This window comes from Polistes fuscatus, unplaced genomic scaffold (genome assembly GCF_010416935.1).
Source record: "Polistes fuscatus isolate 324 unplaced genomic scaffold, CU_Pfus_HIC Scaffold15, whole genome shotgun sequence".
NCBI lineage: Eukaryota > Metazoa > Arthropoda > Insecta > Hymenoptera > Vespidae > Polistes > Polistes fuscatus.
This window is the reverse complement of record NW_025113053.1, coordinates 903,521-924,756: the sequence shown is the minus strand read 5'-3', so window position 1 is coordinate 924,756 and position 21,236 is coordinate 903,521. Positions and strand designations below refer to the sequence as shown.

Sequence of the window (21,236 nt, the reverse complement as noted above, 5' to 3'; positions counted from 1 at the left end):
TTTCTCTTATTCGTCTTAGAGTACGTCATTTCGTACGTTATTGGTCCTACTTATAACATATCAAATTGAAACAAACTTTACGTACTAAACGCGCATTTTGCTTAAAACTTGTATTATTTTCCCTATAAGTATAATACGAGATTATTTAACTATTCGTTTAATATTGATATCCACCATTAGCAGCAGCATCACCGCCGCTGCCAGAAGGATATCCACCGTTACCACCGCCACCACCAAATCCATTTAATGAATAACCACCATTACCGCCGTTCCCACCGCCGTTTCCACCGCCGTTTCCACCGCCGTTTCCACCGCCGTTTCCACCGCCATTGAATCGTCCAAAGCCTCCTATATAATAATAAAAAGTCGTCCATTATAATCCAACAGCGATTGATTTTAAAAAGATAAACTATTTATTAAATAACCTTTAAATGAATATATATACTAGGTAGCGGGTAGATACTCAACTATGAACCCGATAGTTGACAGATCTACTTCAGGGACGCGCCCCTGCCTACGCGAGCCTTGGTTTATCTCCCAAGACCATACGGGTGAAACCATTGTCCTATCCCTGACTCTCCTTTCAAACCCACAAATTCTCCTTTCTTAATATCCCCTATAATTTTATACTCGCCAACCCGTATGGCCAGCGTGGCGAGTTATGACCAAAAAACCCTTAACATGCGTTAAGGGAATCCTACGCTCAATACTGGGCGCAAACGGGCTAAAGAAGAAGAAGAAGAAACGAATATATAGAAAATGTTACCATTTCCACCTATTCCTCCATTATCGCCAGGTCCGCCGGAAGAGTAGCCGCCGTTACCACCATTACCACCAGGTCCACCAGAAGGATATCCGTCGTTGCCGCCAGGACCACCGCTTGAATATCCTCCGGCGTTTGCTTCTCCTTCGTACCTAATTTGCGGCTTAAAGCCTTCTTGATCCGCTTCGTATTCAACTATTTGTTTTCTACCATCGGGAAGCAAAACGTTGAATTCGCCTTGGGCACGATCGCCATCTCTGCTTTCTTTATGACCAAAATCAGCTCCAGATTGATCGTCTTTTACTTCATAAGAGAACTCGTATTTGGCGGGTTCCTAAAGTAAAATATAATCTATATATAACCAATATATACCAATATATTGTGACTTTGACTTATGATTCAAGCTAAATCAATGATTGTACATTCGATTATTCTTCTTCTCTTAAAACTCTAAGCTTACATTATTTTCATCCTGTGCTCCATTTCCATAACCTCCTCCAGGTGCACCGTAAGATGAACTTGGCTGTCCTCCACCGAATCCGTTCCCACCTACGGGAGCTCCGTAACTGTTAGAAGGACTTCCGTTTCCGAATCCTCCGCCATTTCCAGCGCCGTTTCCACCCCCGTGTCCACCCCCGTTTCCACCAGCTCCAGGTGCTCCATAGCTACTCGATGGCCTTCCGTTACCGTTGCCTCCACCACCAGGTGCTCCGTAACTATTCGATGGTCTCCCGTTACCGTTGCCTCCAACGAATCCGTTTCCGTTAGATCCCGGAGCTCCATAATTGCTAGAAGGCTTTCCGTTTCCACCAGCTCCAGGTGCTCCATAGCTACTCGATGGCCTTCCGTTACCGTTGCCTCCACCACCAGGTGCTCCGTAACTATTCGATGGCCTTCCATTGCCATTGCCTCCACCGAATCCGTTTCCAGCTCCAGGAGCCCCATAACTGTTGGAAGGTCTTCCGTTTCCTGACCCTCCGCCAAATCCATTTCCACCAGTTCCAGGTGCTCCATAACTACTCGATGGTCTACCATTGCCGTTGCCTCCGCCAAATCCATTTCCACCTCCTGAACCTCCCCCAAACCCGTTGTCAGGAGCTCCAGCAGCGCCGCCATTTCCACCTCCGTTGCGTCCACCTCCTGAACCAAATCCTGGTGCACCATAGTTATTGCTCGGTGCTCTTCCGTTTCCCCTTCCGTTCCCACCACTAAATCCTGGTGGACCGTATTCGCTGGAAGGCCCACCAAAACCACCACCACCACCACCACTACCACCACCACCACCTTGACCACCGTTTGCACCGGGAGGCAAATATGAATTTACTGGAGGTTCTGGCCGTGCCAAAGCCAGACCTATGATGATGGTAGCTACTGCAAACTACAAAATATATAATAGCATACTTAATTAGTTACTTATTTGCAATAAGAGAAAATACAAAAAAAACGAGAGTGTGACCACATAAGAATGATTCAAATAATACACGTATATAACATAAACATCTCATTTTGAAAAATCTTACAAAATCGACACGACGATGTAAACAGCTATAATTATCTTTAAGATCATTTCAATTTGCATTAATTGCAATTTGCATAATACAAATATTTTACAGACAATCGCTCACCTTGAACATCCTGACGTTAACTTACGGATCTTAATTGAATTGGAAAACGAATTCAATGGAATCTCTTTCGTTTTCCCCTTTTTTGAGGAAAACGATTTAGCCTTTTTATGAGTTTTTACTTTTCCAAGAATGTTTTAGCACGTCAATACTCTTAAGGCTCTCCTCGAGAGTCTCTATCAAGATGGGATAACGATGAGTGAATGACAAACTTTGGTCTCTAATCCGGTTTATATATACCGAGACCCATCCGCATTTGTGGATCATGGTTTGGTGCAAGCGGCAAGATTTACAAGGAGAATCAGTATAACTATGTCACGGTGGGGTGTATCGGTGCTCGGTGACGGTAAAGAGGAGTGGGACTAAAGATGCGAACTAGGCAAGCAACCTATGTCCTATATCTTATGGATTACGAATCCCGTATCGTATCGTTACCAATCGATCTTACATATTACGTCTACACCAAGATCGCTTCGTTTTATTCGGATAATCAAGCATTCTAATGCATCGAACGTTTCAAATAAAACCATCCATCTTCAAAATTTCGACTCGTAATAGAAATAAATGAAGGCACAAATTTTTTTCATATATTATACATTGCATATAAAAAATGCATATAACTATTTATAATGTTAAGATTATTATTTCATTAAATGGATATTAAGTTATGGAATATCTCTTGTGTAAAAAAAACGCTAAATTCGTAATCACATGAAATCGTGAAACTTTTTGAAAAGGAGAAATATGTATTTAATTTACGCGATGACAAACTCACGCGAGAGGAATCATAAAAGAAATTGAGGAGAGAAAGCGCGACATCATGTTTATGTACTCCGAAATATTGCACCACATTTAGATATCCCGATTACGGAAGTAATTATTAATACATCGATCGTATACTCTCATTTTACTTTGTACGATCCTGTTAAATTATCCTTCGGTCCTTTGTACAAGAGCTTTTATTCATTTCTTTTTTTGAAGTTATTTTTCTATGATTTATAAAAGAAAATTACAATAAATTGTGCGCGCGATATTTCATAATAACAACGTCCATTTAAAAACGCACATACATACATACACACACTTATGTATGTAAACGTTTCTTTTATAATGTCTTGATCTAAATATAAGACAAAGATTTATTTGCTTCATTAAAGCTTCATTAAATTCAAAATCCGGAATGATCTGCTAAGATCTTCGTCGTCGTACGCTTACGCAAAAAATCGTTTAAGGGCTAAATCATTTTTGCCAGCGAAGAAGGTCTTCCTTGTGTCGTAAAGGAATATTTCGAATAAAATGATGGCCTTTAACTTTATGATCCATACGCAAGGATTCACTTTCATAAAATAGATGTACGCACACAATTGAAATGGTTCGACTGTTAACTTTTAAGATCCAAGTCACCTACTTTCGTTTGAAGAGATCATTACAGAAGAAGAGGACGAGCTTGATGCGTGTCGAATGCGGGAACAGAAGCGAAACATCGATGCCCGCGATGTGCTAACAAGCAAGATTTCTTCTTCGTTTTCTTATTTTTCTTCCGTTTTCTTCGATTATTATAAATCAGATCGATTCGAGTGTTATCGTTGTCGAGACGTCGTTCTCAAGCTTGTATCTATGTCCGTCCTATCTTTATGTGCAATGTTTTTGTGCAATCAACTCTCATGGTTGGTGGCAACGTAGAGGATGCTGCACGAGATAGGGATACATTATGCAAACTTGCGTCATAGATTTATTGTAACAGTACTTTCATCGATTCGAGAAGCATAGAATAGTAGGATTCATTGGTTTTTGTATAATCGGTTTAAATTAATATTTTCTTATCTACAATATATCATTATTTTTATCTATAGAAATAATTTGTTATATTACCATTTTTCACTCTAATTACAATATAATACTCAATTAGAAAAAATTCAATCGAAAAATTCTCTTTGGAAGAAATCATTTATATCTTTCCAGAATATGTTGATCAATTATTTCCTTGCAATAATTATATGCATGCAAGAGTCATATTCAAGGACCGCGCTAATCGTTATTCAAAGATCCGTTTTCTACCAGTCAAAATGCGGAATTCATTGGTTAAATTTACCCGCATGTCCAAAGCGTTTCACCACTTCTACTTGATGTGTGAAAGTGTTGCGGGACTTGCGTCGAAAGATGTGCGCTCATAGTATACAGTTAGGCAATACTCTCTTCACCTGATCCAATTTACTGCCCCTACATCGATCTACAGCTGCCTCGAAGAATTGCAACATCTCGTGACGCTGACGATGCAATGCGCTTATACGATGTATATCTGTATTATGAGATGACGTATTGTTTGTTGGAATAATTTTTTAATATATATAGTGAATTACATCATTTAAACCATGATCGACCAGATTGTGTAAATACGAATTTATTTACAATAGAATTTACAAAAACTAATATATAATAATTCACTCAAGTATACACTATTATAATTACATTTATAATCACAAACGTAAAGAACATTTATTAAATTATGATCACAGACATTTGTATAAAAAAGAACTAACAGAAGATTCATTAATGAGACTTTGATTAACGTACTTTTTTATTATTATCAATATACGAAGATACCTATACAATACCTGAGTGCGTAGCGATATTAGATTATTGTTACATGTAATTTTCGATATTAATAGTATGAAAATATAATATGTAAATATGACATAGAGAAAGAGAGAGAGAGAGAGAGAGAGAGAGAGAGAGAGAGATTTGAAATATTTTTATGAACGAATAATTATTATCAGGCACACTAGCACTTGCTTCCTCGTCTGTTGACTAGTAAGGCTGTTTCCTATACAAATCGAAACGCGACATCGAAATAACTCGTTTAGCTCGCAATAAGATGCTTATTATCTTAGTAATATTTATATTATCATTATGAAATATAATCCGAGTTGTACATCTTCGTACTTAAAAATATACTAAATTTTATGATCGCTCCCATTAAAGGCTCTATAAATATTTCTTCTTCGCTCACCCATTCCTCGACCGTATCTAATTATAACAAAAATATAAGGTGTTAAAACCACAAAGAAAAGATTATTTCAATGATCAATTTTAATGGATGATAATACTTACTTGGTTTAACAGGTGCAGGCTTTGAAAACAAAGTCACATGTTGTTTAATCAATATCTTCTTCTCTAAACAGCCTAACTTAATCAGTATCTATAAAAATAAAATAAAATAATCATTTAATATAATGTTATAATATATTAATACAAATGAATTTACTAAATGAAAATTACTTGAATCACTTAAAATAAGTGATTCAAATAAATATTCAAACCTCGATCAATTCACGAGTGTGGAACGGTTGTAAAGCTGGACTAAATCTATTTTGTACTTTGACTAGTGTAACACCAGGATGTGTTAAACAATATGTTAAAACAGCTCCCAACATACGATCTAATACTCTACGATTCAAAACACCATCTATGCGAATCCATGGTTTCATGACTACCCTTATTTCCTCAGCAGTACTGAAATTATGAACGAATTTAACATCCAAATGAATATATTATATTTTGTGAATGTGCAATTAAATGTACAAATAATTCATAATATATTGTATGTTATACTTTCTTACGTTAAATCTAATCTTTTAGCAGATGTAAATATATCCTTTTGCGGAAGCAAAGATATTCTCTTCCTTTGTAATCTTTTTATAGAACATACATTTGCTTCCTTTTCATTTTCACCAGAGTTACTTATAATCGTAGCATTTTCTTGTTCTTCGGTAACATTATCAATTAAAGGCATCGTATCTTTATTTTTTATCTTTTCTTCATTATCAATCATCTTTGTGTCTTCGCATATTGATGATTCCAATGAATTTTTATTATGATCAATATCATTATCTTCTTTAATATCATCAATATTAATATCGGTATTAGTTTGATTTTCTGTCAAGTATATGCTATCTTTAGGTATTGGTAAAAGTGACTCTCTTTCTAAACGAAAGATCTTGTAAGAATGTATCAACCAAGGATTTACGTAAAGGTGATGTATATATCGGGGCGTAGTTACACCAGAACGTAAAAACAAATAATTTTCAATTAAAAGAGAAACTATATCGTAAAGCTCTCTTCCAAAGTCTTTTCGAAATTTTTGCTGAAATCATTAGAAATGATGAATTATTGGATTATCATATGTAATTATTATACCCCATAATCTTGTATTAATAAATATTCTTACCATCAGTTCCTCCGAACTAGCTCCTATTTCTTTCTTTTCTCTTACAAATCTGTATATAGCATCAATTTTCATCCAGTTATATAATACCTTTCCATTCATAGTTTTCTTAAAATTCGCATATGAGGTATTATTTTTTGGAAAAATTGCAAATTTATTTAATTCGTTTATAATTTCGGAAACAGTCTTTAATTTCAAAGGTAATATACCAGATGGTACCGCATAACTTTTAAACTCTTCATAATCCTCATCACAATGTTGTGATGAGGATGATTCTAAGTAATAAAAAATTTTAAACATATTAACAACAAAATATTCGTGAGCATGATGACTATCAGATATGGAAAATTCATTTAGCTCCTCCCTTATTTTCAAAAGAGCTAATCTTGTAAATCGTTTTTGAACGTCATTCGTGTCATCGACTTTGGCGTATGAATTTCCATAACTTGTATCTTTAGATTTACTACATATTATACTACTTATACGAGTAAATGCATTATCATTTGTCTTTTTATATTCATCATTACTTTGGCTTTCGATTTTTTCTATTATATTTTCATCATCTGCAAATTTCGAACTTTCAACTGAATTGTCATCCAAAAGCCTTGACTGTAATGAAATTTCAGCGTTATCCATTTTTTCATCAAAATCAATTAGGCACTTATTTAAATGTGTTGGAATATTACTTTGTGCAGTATCATTAGATGAATTTAATATGCTACATTTACTATCATCATCCATTTTAGCTTTCTTCGAGGTTGATTCCGTAGAATCTATTTCACAATTATCAATGCATTTTCTTTTTAAATGATTCCCTTGTAATTGTTCTTTATCCATAAGCACATCAGATGAAGAGTTTGTTAAATTATTAATATATGTATCAAAATTTGTATTTAACTTTTTATCATCGGTTTTGTTTAACACGGTTTTAGTTTCGTCTTGAACATTAATTGAATTATTTTCTTCGATAAGTTGTAATCTAAAGTTGTGATCAGGCTTATCAACTTTTCTTGCCTTTATAGAACCAGGCTCATCGCCAACGTCATTATCTCTCACTTCTTCAAAAATAGATGACCCATTATTAGTGCGATGATCACCAACAAATGTCTCTTTTTTAAATATTGAGATTTTATTGTTTTCTATAAAATTCATCTTCTTATCCGAATTGTCTTTAAAATAATCTAAACCATCTAAAATATCTTTGTATCTTTGTGCAATTCTGAAGTAAGTTTCATTTTTTTCTTTTAAACTTTGATCTAATGTAATTACTTGATCGGGTATCGCAATATCAAAATCTAGCTTATCCATTGGCATAAAATCATGTATCATGGCAACTATCCCACCAGTAACTGGAATAATTTCAATACCATCGGAAGAAACATTATTTGTCAACGGATTACTTTTTGTTGATGTAAAATACCATTGAATAAGTTTGAAAAAAGCATTGTATGATTCCATATATAAATCATATGGCCATCTATTTTGAAATTTGCAAATGTAATTGGTACTAAACTGATATTGCGCACTACTCATTGGCATATAATTGGCATACTTCTTTGTTACGTGCATATCATTTTTTTTTATTGTAACCAATTGATCGGACCTAATTTTGGCCATAGCGTTTTTCAAAAGAACCTCAGGATACTGTTGATATACTCTAAATAATTGATATGCCCAAGATTTTTTATCTTTCCCAGAACACATTGAACTATGAATAACAGAATTAATAGTAGCAGAATGTATATCGTTAATACAACGAATATCCTCGAAAAAACTTGGATTAAGTGATTTAGTAGGATATATCATTTCATAAAAAATATTAAACTCTTGTACTGTTTTGGGCACAATGATAGGTTCATTTGATCCCATTTCTGAAATACCGTAATACTTTTTAGCAACGCGATTAACAAGATCTTTAAATACTTCAGCTATGCGTATTTCACATGCGCTATTATTCGGACATTCTTGTTTAGTCTTTTCTATTATATCACCAAATCGTTTATTAAGAAAGAAATTTTGCTTTATTTCTTCTACTCCTAAATTTACGCTATTAAGTGTTTGTGGATGTCTAAGCATATATAAAAGTCTTCTTTGACAAGCTCGAGAAGTTTTATTCTTAGAAGTACCTGAATAAGAGTTTAAAACATCTCTGACCATATTAAATGATACTGCATGTTTGTGATGATTTGAACACAAATACTTCATGGCAACTTTACATATAAGTAATATATTATCTTCGTGTGGTTTCCAATCGACGCGCAATTTATCCATTTTTTGAAGCGCACAATAATCAATTTCATCATATTTTACACGTGATTTTTTCCCCCCCTTTTTAGGTAAAACTCGTCTAATAAATGATTTCTGTTTAGGCCGATGAAATTTCGTATATGTTTCATGTTTAATAGACTTATTAGTAACTTCACCAACTTTGTTCGATTGGTACTTTGTTTTCACATCTGTAGCATTTACAATAGTAGGTCCTGATACTTTTTTTAATCCAGAAAATTCAGTAAATTTGACAGGTGCCGCTTTTATTGTTGACAAATAAGCATCTCTCTTACATGCCGTAATTTTATTTCCTAGATCTTTTTTTAGTTGATTACGCATCGTAAAATTATTATTCCAATTCCAATTACGTTTCAAGTGTGCAAAAAATGCGGAATCGATACCAGCTGCACCTTTACGATCTCCAGGTACTTTGCCAGTATCTAATTTTATAGCTTCCTCTGCAGTACGAGCTTTTATTGTTTTTATCATGTCACTTTTTTTAGATAAATCCTCTAATAATATATCTTTACCCTGAACTGCAAGCCTACCCCCTAAAGGAGTATTAACACATATATTCCACATATCGTACCAATATTTTTCAACAATATACATCTCATTAAAATTATATTTCGTTATGGGGTATATTTTATCTTCAATTTTATGATATCCAGGTGCAGATGAAGTTGTATCCATTAATTCACTATGACGATTTACGTAAAGAAATACTTGATCTTTTTCTTTTAATTTCTGTGGTCCAAATTGGACCAGACCGATATAACATAATCTAGTAACAGTTTCATGAATATCAAATATATACTTTCTTCCATGTAGTAAAGTACTCTGAATATTCATTGGAAGATCTTTTACTAAATAATGTTTCCTAATAGGATGATTTGTATAATATTCCAAGCCTGATATAATAAATGGGACACTGTGGACTTTTAAAAATATTGATAGAGGAATGCGCAACAAAAGGTCACACATTAAAGTCCAACCCTTTGGCCAACCTAATACATAAAGAAGGAACAATAGTAGTATATACGTATATCTTGCTTAAGATCTCAAAGAAACATGTGTAAATACAATTGCACTTTTTTTTTACCATTATGTTGCGGTAAAGATGGCAAAAACATCTTCCATCCTACTTTCGTGGTATAAATTTTACTCATTTCTTGAGCTAAACTATCATTGATGCTAAAATCATTGGCACGTAACAATTGTATTTGTTCATTCTTGGAAAGCGTGTCTTCTCCGGGATGTTCATAAACTAAATAATATAAAAGAATATGAAGTGTTTGCATACGAACGAATTTGGGACTATATCCAAGTTTTCGAGCTGCTTTCTAAATGTACAAAATGAAACATAAATTATATATTTATAAAGTACATATCTATATTGCATTATGTTTTATTATTACATATATAAATGGGTTAACTTTGTCAAATTGTCTATACGTACTGGATCATATTTGGAAGTAGTTGGTATTGCCGATAGCCTTCCAGGCTTTTTATTTGTGTTATCTGCCGCATTAGTACGAGTCTTATCTGTATTATTTTTTGGATTCGTTTTAGATTTTGATGATCCCAATAAACAAAATTTAACTTTTGCTTGCTCTACAGCTGACTTTATTACCGTATGATCTGTATCAATATTGGGATCACATACGAAAGTCAAATGTTTTTCTTTGCCATTAGCGCTAAGAGTTAACTTGATATTTTTTACCAAACTATCTTTGGCTAATTTCTGTAATAATCTGAGCAAAGATTTTTTATCTATCTTCACATCGTAACCTTCCTTATCCTCTTCGTCATTTATCATCTGAAATGAAAATGAATTAGGCTTAACTTTTGATCTTAAAATGCATGCCATTGATATGAAATTACTTTAATTTAAATGTTCTTCAATTATAGTTTAATATAAAATGATTCACTGTTACGATTTACCTTCATTAACTTGGTTATATCATCGATAACTTGATGCTCCTTAACAGACTCGATGATCATATTTGCTCGCTTTAATAATCTATAAGTAATATTAGATACACTTTTTTTCTTACTATTTTCAACATCCTCCATGAAACCAAATATTTCATTAATCGGTTTTCCACCGCGTATCGGATTTTGGATAATCAAATTTGTTTCTATACTCTTATACATTGATACATTTTTAATATTATCTGAAATTGTAGATGTAACTGTGGAAACTTCGAAACTATCACTAGTCTTTCCTATGTTCCTTTCATTTTGTATTGATTTTTCTTTTTGTCTTTCGTTAGTTAACAATTTTAAGTTCACTATTTTTCTCGACACGTTCAAGAAGGTACATTTGTATCTAGTTCGTGACTTTGTTATACGATATTTCCAAAATATTTTACTGACAACGCGAAATACCGATCTTAATTCGTCGGTATTAATAAATGGTTCTTGCTCTCCAACGTCAGAATGTTTCTTTGTTTTATTATCAATAATTTCATGATAATTTAGTTGTTCTATAGTTTTAATTAAATGCGTATAAACATCGCTATCTCCGCTACTTTCTTTTTTCTGTAAATCCTCTTGTTTTGGTATAACTTCATTTTTCTTATTTGATATCTGCTTCGTAAGCTCTTTAATTCTATCCATTTCTTTTTGAAATTGCTTACTCATCGTGCTATATTCCTCAAACTTTTTAGATACATATTTTGTTACTCTTTGCCTACCTGCATCATTCATGTATGTCGCTACGATATTCATTTTCACTAGATTACGTAATATAGTTCTACATTGTAATTTCGTTAAACCCATATCTTTAGATAAGCTCCCTTGAGAAACACCATTAATACTGCTTCTTTCAATCATATTATTAGCTTCTTTGAGGTCAGAATAATCGAATTTATGATTGTAAATATCTAAATCTAATTGCTCTTCATCCTCGTGTATTTCATCTTTGTTCAATAGTTCAGCAATATCAACATCAGGAGTTATCAGTTGTATTACCCTTATTACTTTTTCCTTCGATGGATCATTCTTCCGTTGCCACTCTTTAGGTTCTGCATTTGGATATAAAGTTCTATACGGTACTTTCTATCAATTAAAAATAAAATTTTGTTAAACATTTGAATAAACCTTTACTTTGTAAACAATTTATTATATAAAAAGTCTACAAATATGTTACTGTGAAAGATCAAAATTGGATAATGTCAAGATTCCATACTAAATACGTCGATGAAAGATCAAATATTTTATTATACATTAATATTTCGGACATATATGAAGCGACCATATGAATCTTGACATTATTCAATTTCGGTCTTTCACGATAATATATACATAATATATTATATAGGTCTCACTTACCAGATCTGTTTTTACTGCCTTTTGAAAAAAGGATGTTTTAACTAATTTTTGAATAGAATTTTCAATTTGCAATTTCTTTTTTACTTCTTCATACTCAGCAATATAATCTTTTTTCGTTTTAAGTATCTCGATGACTTGTTCGGCCAAGAACATCATTTTTGGTTTCCTTTTTACAAAGAATCGTGGTAGATGTAATAAGCTACCGGTACAACTATGGCCTCCTGTTTTTTGATGATGCGTCTGCTTTGTGATCAATTTGTGACGAAGTAAAAACTTTCTATGATAAAACAATGTTCTAGGATCTTCTTTCAACAAACTAAGACTAATTTTTCCCTGCGTTACTTCACCATGATAACGCGATCTTCCAACTCTTTCAAGGAAACAATAATGCATAATACTTAATTTCAATATAAAAGATGTGTTATCGCCCAATAATGCGAACTCTCTTGCAGCTTGAGATGCAACAATGACTAATCTTTGACCATATTCTTTCGTTGCTTCCTCTAAAGTATAACTTCTGATATCAACATTAATAACTTTACGAGTCTTATAAGTCGAACAAGAACCCTTAACTCCTACAATTGGATCATTTATAGGAAAAAAAGGATAAATATCTTCTGGAATATTATCCTGAAAGAGAAATTAGATACAAGATTAAATATGATTTTATATATAATGGTTACATGTTTAGATTCACTTACTGGTTCAAGTATAATACCAAGATCTGGATCTACAAACTCATAACGATCATATATTACAAGTGGATTTCTTGGCACTTCTAATTTATAAAATGTAAGTTCCTTAAGATTTACACATATAGACCATACTTCGTTCATAAAATCTTGTGAACATTGTAAAGGATTATTAAATCTATGTGCCAAACGTAACCATAAAGCTGAAACAAAAAATATATAATGATATATCAACATGAAAAGTACGTAAGGATATGTGTAGAAGAAATATTAACTCACCTTGTAAAGTAATACCATCCAAACCTTCCAATGCTATTTCATCTAATACAGAAATTGCTAATTTATTAGATAACGTCATATCGATTATGGTAGAAATTTGTTTGAATTAATGAAAATTACGTAAATCTTTCAAAATTGCTATTTAACAATTAAAATCGCTACTGTCTTTGACATCAGTCTCTGAAATTATCATTCAAATATGTACTGCGATTTGAATGGTTCGATTAAAAGTAGAGACAAAAATTTGTCTTTAAAAGTAGAAAATAGGATGATGGTTACGTTTGTTAAAAGATGTCTCTTACGAATATAATTATTTATTTCCGTTAATTAATAATATGATACTTAAATAAAGGATTGACGAATATGCACGTGGCAAAGTTTTTTAGATACATAAAATATATTCACCCAGTAGCATATTTCCATTTAATTAAAATTTCATCAAATTTTTTCGAAAATCAGTATCTGTTTTACGTTCTATTGGCTATTTGTTTACATGTGTAGTAGGAGGCACGTGCATATTTAGATCATAACGTAATACTCATTAACGCGATATTATGGAGAGTTTCAACGACCAAATTGTAAATAACCTTAAATATCATAATTCGATCGTTAAGTCACAAGTTGCATAGTCTATGCTTTACAACTATGCTCACTTAAGTGGCGCCATGTTCTTTTTCATACGACTTTATAGTTGGTTACAATTTAAATCTAGATAATAAAACAAATGCGATGTATATTTTTATATTATATACATACATTATTATACTGATCTAATTGAGTATATTATTTTTTTTATGTTGAATCATAACATAAGAAGAAGTCCTATATTTTCTTTTCTGCTCTATCTAGTTCTGTTTTCTTTTTCTTTATTTAACGTTTTGAATAACGTTTACAATGTAATTGAAAATTATTACGCGTTATCAGTTTCCACAATCGATCCGTGTTAAATGAATAAAAATGAATAAAAAAGAAGAAATATTATCTGGAAATACTTTAACGTAAGTTTCTAGGATATAAGTGAAATTATATTTGATAAAACAAACACGTTCTCTTACGTTATCTTAACCTATGTATTTTTCTTCAGCCAATATTTGTAAGATCAAGTATTTCATTTTTTGAAAAATCTGTTATTTTAAAGGGCAGATCAACTTATTCAAAATAAAGGTATTAAGTACAAAACTTATGCAGAATGGGAGGAATCGAAAAAAGTATTACCCAAATTTGGACAAAAAGAATATGAACCAAATAACTCTTGGTTGGAAAATGTTCAAATAGAAAAGAATTTGAAAAATTGTAAAGACTTGTTGAATATCGAAAGGGTAGAACGTATTTCTCAATTAGCAGTTGCAGAATGGCTACCTCAGACAAGAAAGGCACGGGTTATTAAAAAATCTGGCCAGGATTGGGGCAATTTTGGTATTGAAGTTAATAAAACATTACTTTTGCTTCCAGAAGAATCGTTACTTCTTCTAGAGATGGTATATAATAGAGCTTTTTTTTTTTGTTTTTTAATCAATTAATTCATCATTTGTATGTGAAATATATGTGTGAAATATAATTATGAAACTGATTATATTTCAGAACTGTTTGGAACTTACATGGAATGGCGTAGCATTATCTATTCAACAAGCATATGAAATTTTAATAGATAATAAAGAATGTACTTTAGAAGAATACAGAGTTTATAGTCAATTAACTCGCTATGGTTACCACATACAACGATTTTATTACGAACATTCAGTCAAAAATGCGATTCCCGATGAATCTGTTTCTTTAAAAATAAAAGTTATCGGAGAACCTGAGAAAGGTTTGCGTATGAGAGACTCGGAACGAAAAGAGGCTCGTGATGCAAGCAATCAACTCAAAATATTTGATAATGCTAAAGAAGAATTAAATGTACTGGAAAGTACTAATCATTTACAAACTGACAAATCTGCCAAGTTTTCAAGTAATACGGTCGAAAAAGATGTACAAAGTATTATTGAAAACATGAAAAGTGCGATAGAATGTAAAAATGATGATTCCTCATCGCTTATATCCAAATATAATAATAACAAATTAGAAAATGATCAATCGAAATTAAATTCAATAAAAGAGGAAGAAACAATAAACAAAGGAGAAAAAGTTGACAATAGTGAAAACAATACGAATTCTCAAACAAGAATTATTAGCGAGGAGACCCTGTCTGATAAAAACAAAGTTATGACGAAGAATGGTAATTTTGTAACAAAATGGTCAGATTCCCGTATACAGCGTAATATCAAATTACTCCCAAAAAGGATAGAAACCAGTTACTCTAGAAACCAATTACCAGTTAATAATAAATCTGAATCGAAAAATTTAGAAGGAAATAGTTTTCTCAAGAGAAAAGAACCACCACTATCTTGTGGAAGTCAATCGGACAATAAGAAATCCAAATTAGAGGTAACGATGCACGGTATACTTAATTCAATAAATTATATTAAACTCCATTAAAGCGCGTTTTAATCATGTTCAAATCATACGATGAGTTTTTTCTTTAAATAGGTGATTGATCTTTCCGATGATGAAATTCAGATAGTTGTTCCTACTTTAACGAGAATGGAGATGCTCGAGTTACTACCAAATATTGCTTCTCGATCAGTCATTGTACTACAGATTTCACGTAATTATATACCTCATACAATAAAGCTTCGTAAAGATATATATCAATACGAAACAAAAAGATTAAGAAGTTTATCAGAAATCGACAGTAAAATGCGTTTGCAAAATTCTAAACAAAATATACAAGAAATACGACGTAGCTCCTCTAGTTCCAATTTGCAGGCTAATAACAGAATAGTCTATAATCAAAGCACACATCATACGAACGTCTACGATTTTGCTTGGCGTGCATTGTTTACCATGCAGTCAGTACAATATTCAAGATTTGGATTTTTCCAGTCACCCAATAATAGATTTCCATTTTACCATCAAACATACTGGCAGAATAGAGGTACATTTATTCAAGAAAACTTAAATCACAATAATTCCCATGCTTACATGTTTGGAAATTCAGGACACTTTAGATCTTTTAGAAATACTGTACAACAAACCAGGTACTTATTTTTTTTTTTTTTTTTTTCATTATTGTCGACATATTTTATAATGTAATTTTTAATGATTATATTGCTTGATTACATCGTTTCGATATAGATTACCCAATGTATCTACGGGAAATATCAAAAGTGACAAAAATGAGTATCAATCATCGTTCAAAGTTTTACCAAATGTAACTTCGTGGAAAGAGTTAAAAGATAAATGGCACGATGAGAAAACCATTATTATAGATGACGAAGACTGTACTAATAACTCTGAAATTACCGAAGTAGAGATAGTTAAGGAACATATTCCTCCTCTTGTTGGACCAAAAAGTGTGTCGAGTCTTGCTGAGATTTATAATAAGCTTAGGATAATCAAAAATGCACCAGACAAAATTGTTAGAAAGAAAAGAAACGAATTGAAAATTTCGTATAATGTTTATTCAAATACTCAGCATTACAGAAAAGGCAATCCAGGTGAACCACTTTATCGACTGGTTGTCATAAGGTATAAACATTTATTTTCAACATTCGCTAAACATATTATATATAAATGATAATAAATAGTCATTTGTTTTAGCAATAAGGATAGTCCGCTTTTACAACCAATCGAATTAAATCGTTTGCAACAAGATTCCAAGGGCACCGCGATAATGTTTGCCATCGTATCAATGTCGATATCATATATTCAACCAGGAATTGTTTCAATACCACTTTTATCGTAATTTTTAATATGCGCTGTACTTATATAATGTTAGATGAAGTTCATTATGTAGGAAATGTCAATAAATAATGAAGATCATCATTGTCGCGCAATTTGTTCTTCGTAATAACATATCTTTCTCGTAAGATGGCGTCGTGTGTAGAAGAAAACAAAATTGGTGGTTACCAATCATCTATCTTGTAGAAGTGAGGTTATTAAGTAGAATAGAGAAGAAATGAAGAAAGATCAAAATTAATTAATATAACAAATAAAATATAATTACGAAATTGATGACATAAGTATACACATGTAATATTTTTCTACAAAAAAATTGGTTTCCTCTCTCTCTCTCTCCCCCTCCCCCCTCCCTCCCTCTCTCTGATATGTAAATTTGGCTTAAGGCTGCTTTGAAGTTTCATGGAAATATTACTAAAGTGCAAATTGTCGACTTTAGATTTTAGGTTATGACGAGTTTGTGTTGCAATCATTATTCGTAAGAAATTTATTAAATTGGATAGAAATATATATTTTAATATGAAAAACGTTCAATGATAATAATAATAAAAATAAATGTTGGTTGTAAAAAATATAACGAGAAATATTGTGAGAAAATGCCGTTCGCGGTTTTTTACTACGGAAATAAGTAACACGCTGCAAGTTGATGCTAAACACGCCATGCCATTGAATGGTACTCCAGCAGAAGTGCGCCTGCAGGTCTATTGATAATTATTCTTTTTATTTACAACTGGAATTATTATTTGATTTGATTTGATTTGATTTGATTTGATTTGATTACATTTTAACGAAAATGATTCTACAACCTTTATAGGTTCTAGGCTGTGGATCTAGAGCAGGAAGCACTTCTTTAATCTTAATCACAGATCGTAAAAGGTACATGTTTAATTGTGGAGAAGGAACACAAAGATTAACCACTGAACACAAAACTAAATTGGCCAAAATAGAACGTATATTTATTACGTCTGGAATCTGGAAAAATTTAGGTGGGTTGCCAGGAGTAATATTTACAATACAAGGTTTTCCCGATGAAATGAAAGATGACTGCTATGTCAATGTTACAAATGTAACTGCACCTAGAAGAACCAAACAAATGTTACAAACATTGAAAGATTCTAACATTATGAAAAAATTGTACGTTAAGTTTGACGAACCCGAGACATTTAAACAGTATGATGATAATGTGATGACTGTTTCATGCATACCAATATATTCAAATGTGAACGATATATCTTCTAAATGTATCTCCGAGGCAATAATAAATAACAGCGCAGACAATGGTAACATATATACCAATACCGATGGGAAAAGAAAAACTAACGAAATTAGAACCGATAAAAGAATAAAGTTAAATACAAATGATCCACCTGTGTTGTGCTATATTTGCAAATTAAAGGACAAGCCAGGTACTTTATCTTTAGAAAAGTGTATTGCCAAAGGCATTAAACCTGGTCCTATCTTAGGACTTCTCAAAAATGGGGAAAATGTCACTTTAGATGATGGAACCATCGTAAGAAACGATGAAGTTTGTTCTCCAAAGAAAAAAGGCTCAACGTTTGTAGGTAATCATAAATTTTTATTTGTGTCTCTCAATATTATTTTATTTATATTTAATATCTTATTATTTAATACTCCTTTTTAATAATAATTAATATCGAGTATTTTGTTTATAGTTGTTGATTGTCCGAATGAGAAATACTTGGAATCATTTGTAAATGAAGCTGCTTTTGTAAAACACCAAAAAAATGCCTCTGATGAGAATGACAAACCATATTGTATAATACATTTTACACCACAGGAGATAATTGATAATCCCAAATATAAAGAATGGATGAATAATTTCGATTCAAATACTTATCATCTAATAATAAATGAAAGCAATACTTGCTTGGGTAGCGAAGCAGTATACAAGCAGCAACATATGTTAAATTTATTAAATCCTAAAATATTTCCTTTCTTGGAGTCAAAATGTTTTCAAAATGAATCAAATGTAAACGATGAGAATCTTAATAGAGTAAGTAACAATTTGAAATGATTTAATAAATAAGTGATCATTTTTCTATGAATAATAGTAATTAAATATTTATATGTGCATAGGATAATAATCAACGAATACATTATGCTAAAACACTACAAACTATTGAATTTAGACCTGAAAAAAAATTCGATACAGACACTAAGATCTCTATTGATCGAAAAATGTATACAAATGAATTATTGGAAATTGAATATTTTTCTACAATCCTGGAAGAACTTCGCTCTAATATCGATGAACAAACAAGTATGGTACTTGATACAGAAGAATATCCGAAATTTGTGATGTTGGGTACTGGTTCTAGTATACCTAGTAAAGTTAGAAATACAAGTGCTATTCTCGTGAGAATAAATGAAACTAGTAGTATATTATTAGATTGTAGTGAAGGAACATTGTCTCAAATAGCACGTGTTTATGGTCTGACTAAACTCAATCATATTCTATCTACAATCAAGGTACATTAAATATATCTATTTTTTACTTGGTTTTCTTTTTTAAATAATTTCTATTGATAATAAAAAAGAGTTGATTTTTGTTTTAGGCAATATATGTTTCTCATATGCATGCGGATCATCATTTGGGTTTAATAGGGATTATATTAGCTAGAGCAAAAGTCACAAAAGAACCCATTTTTTTACTAATGCCAGACACTCTTAAATCATGGATGAAGTATTGTTATGAACGCTTTGATCCCATTAACAAATATGTTAAATATATATCAAACGGAGATCTTTTGGCTCACAAAATGATGCGACAACATATTATATCGATGAAACAAGATCTGTGTGAGAAATTGAGCATTAAGAAACTTGAAACTACCTTAGTAAGGCATTGCAATTTGTCATATGGGATTGCTTTGACTTTTGAAAATGATAAAAAAGTTGTCTACAGGTAATAAGAATGCTTAAAATAAAAAAAATATACTTAGTTTTAATATTAATAACACAGATTAAGAATTATTCATTTGATGCTCTAGCGGTGATACCATGCCTTGTAATAGTATAATACAACTAGGTATGAATTGTGATTTATTGATTCATGAAGCAACTCTACAGGATGAATTAATAAAGGAAGCAGAAAAGAAAAAACATTCGACCGTATCAGCTGCCATTAGTGCTGGCGAGAAAATGCAATCAGGTTTTACTCTATTAACGCATTTTAGTCAAAGAAATGCGAAAATGCCCGTTATTCCCGAGAAGAGTAAACTTGACCTAAGCAAAGTTGGCATAGCATTTGACTATATGCACTTTACTCTATCACAAATGAAATATTTACCTATTTTATATCCATATCTAAAGACTATATATCAGGAAAAGTTGACATTAGCGGAAGAACGTTTATTAAAAAAATTACAGAATGAATTCAGTTAAAATAAATAAATTAAATGTGAATATCTCTTCCTTTTAAAGATCCCATATTGTCCTTATTATTACTAATAATCTCTTTGACGTACAGCTGCTCGAGTAATTTTAACTTCTCAGATGCAACATCAGTTTAATAACATACTAATTCAAGTTTGATATTATCGAAAACATTTTCTCTTATAACAAAGAACAATTTGAGGAAAACAATATGTAAAATAAAAAAATGAAATTAACAATTTCCACGACATAATTTTAAAGTAGATATCATTTTTTCGCCATATACTTAAAAACCTATTGTCCAGATTGTTGCCTAATGGAAGGCTCATAGTTTGGAAAGAATTAAAGCATATAATATATTCACATTTATTGTATATGTTACCGCGTGAAAGACAGAAATTGAATAATGTCAAGATTCACATGGTCAACAACAACAACAACACATACAAAATACGTAGGTGAAAGACTGAATATTTGGGTTTATTTTTATACATTAATATTTCTGACATACATCATGACCATGCGCACAATGAATCTTGACATTATCCAATTTCGATCCTTCACGGTATATATTAAAAAAATCAAAAGAAACATATTAAAACAACAGGGCTTTATATTATAAAAAACTATTTTCAGTCAATATAAAATTGTTTATTACATTCTTGTTAATAATCCTTAATAAAATTATTAATTGTATATAAGATTTTAGTTTGAAATATCGAGAGTTGCGTACGGTATTTAATAAAGAAAAAAAAAAAAAAAAGAAAAGAAAAAAAAACAAATCCACACAGTTTTGTAAAAATTGTACATAATTAATAGCAAAAATAGACAAAAACTTTTATATTGCGCAATGCATAGACGATTAAAAATACATGCCT

General features: G+C 31.7%; 3 protein-coding genes across 6 annotated transcripts; 1 reads left to right on the top strand and 2 right to left on the bottom strand.

Moving 5' to 3' along the window:
- LOC122514442 (pro-resilin) lies at nt 1-2,563 on the bottom strand. Its single transcript, XM_043631283.1, has 4 exons — nt 2,389-2,563; nt 1,224-2,141; nt 767-1,097; nt 1-348 (listed from the first exon to the last, which is right to left on the bottom strand). The coding sequence occupies exons 1-4, from the start codon at nt 2,395-2,397 to the stop codon at nt 158-160; spliced, it is 1,449 nt and encodes a 482-aa protein (XP_043487218.1). The 5' UTR covers nt 2,398-2,563; the 3' UTR covers nt 1-157.
- Nucleotides 2,564-4,945: 2,382 nt separating this feature from the next.
- Nucleotides 4,946-13,750, bottom strand: LOC122514687 (general transcription factor 3C polypeptide 1). Of its 4 annotated transcripts, none has more exons than XM_043631643.1 (12): nt 13,465-13,750; nt 13,186-13,389; nt 12,916-13,109; nt 12,215-12,844; nt 10,823-11,941; nt 10,338-10,697; nt 9,981-10,221; nt 6,614-9,885; nt 6,006-6,529; nt 5,706-5,898; nt 5,497-5,584; nt 4,946-5,412 (listed from the first exon to the last, which is right to left on the bottom strand). In XM_043631643.1, the coding sequence occupies exons 2-12, from the start codon at nt 13,262-13,264 to the stop codon at nt 5,294-5,296; spliced, it is 6,819 nt and encodes a 2,272-aa protein (XP_043487578.1). In that variant the 5' UTR covers nt 13,265-13,389; nt 13,465-13,750; the 3' UTR covers nt 4,946-5,293. The 4 variants fall into 4 exon arrangements, with proteins under 4 accessions (XP_043487578.1, XP_043487577.1, XP_043487579.1 ...); XM_043631642.1 differs by having other exon boundaries at nt 13,186-13,365; XM_043631644.1 differs by having other exon boundaries at nt 13,186-13,365; nt 13,591-13,750.
- An 86-nt stretch (nt 13,751-13,836) lies between these two features.
- Nucleotides 13,837-20,388, top strand: LOC122514633. Its single transcript, XM_043631568.1, has 13 exons — nt 13,837-14,183; nt 14,324-14,663; nt 14,767-15,609; nt 15,712-16,262; nt 16,360-16,752; nt 16,825-16,965; nt 17,111-17,153; nt 17,518-17,661; nt 17,777-18,524; nt 18,636-18,976; nt 19,060-19,452; nt 19,539-19,888; nt 19,974-20,388. The coding sequence occupies exons 1-13, from the start codon at nt 14,143-14,145 to the stop codon at nt 20,365-20,367; spliced, it is 4,722 nt and encodes a 1,573-aa protein (XP_043487503.1). The 5' UTR covers nt 13,837-14,142; the 3' UTR covers nt 20,368-20,388.
- The last annotated feature ends 848 nt before the right edge of the window (nt 20,389-21,236 follow it).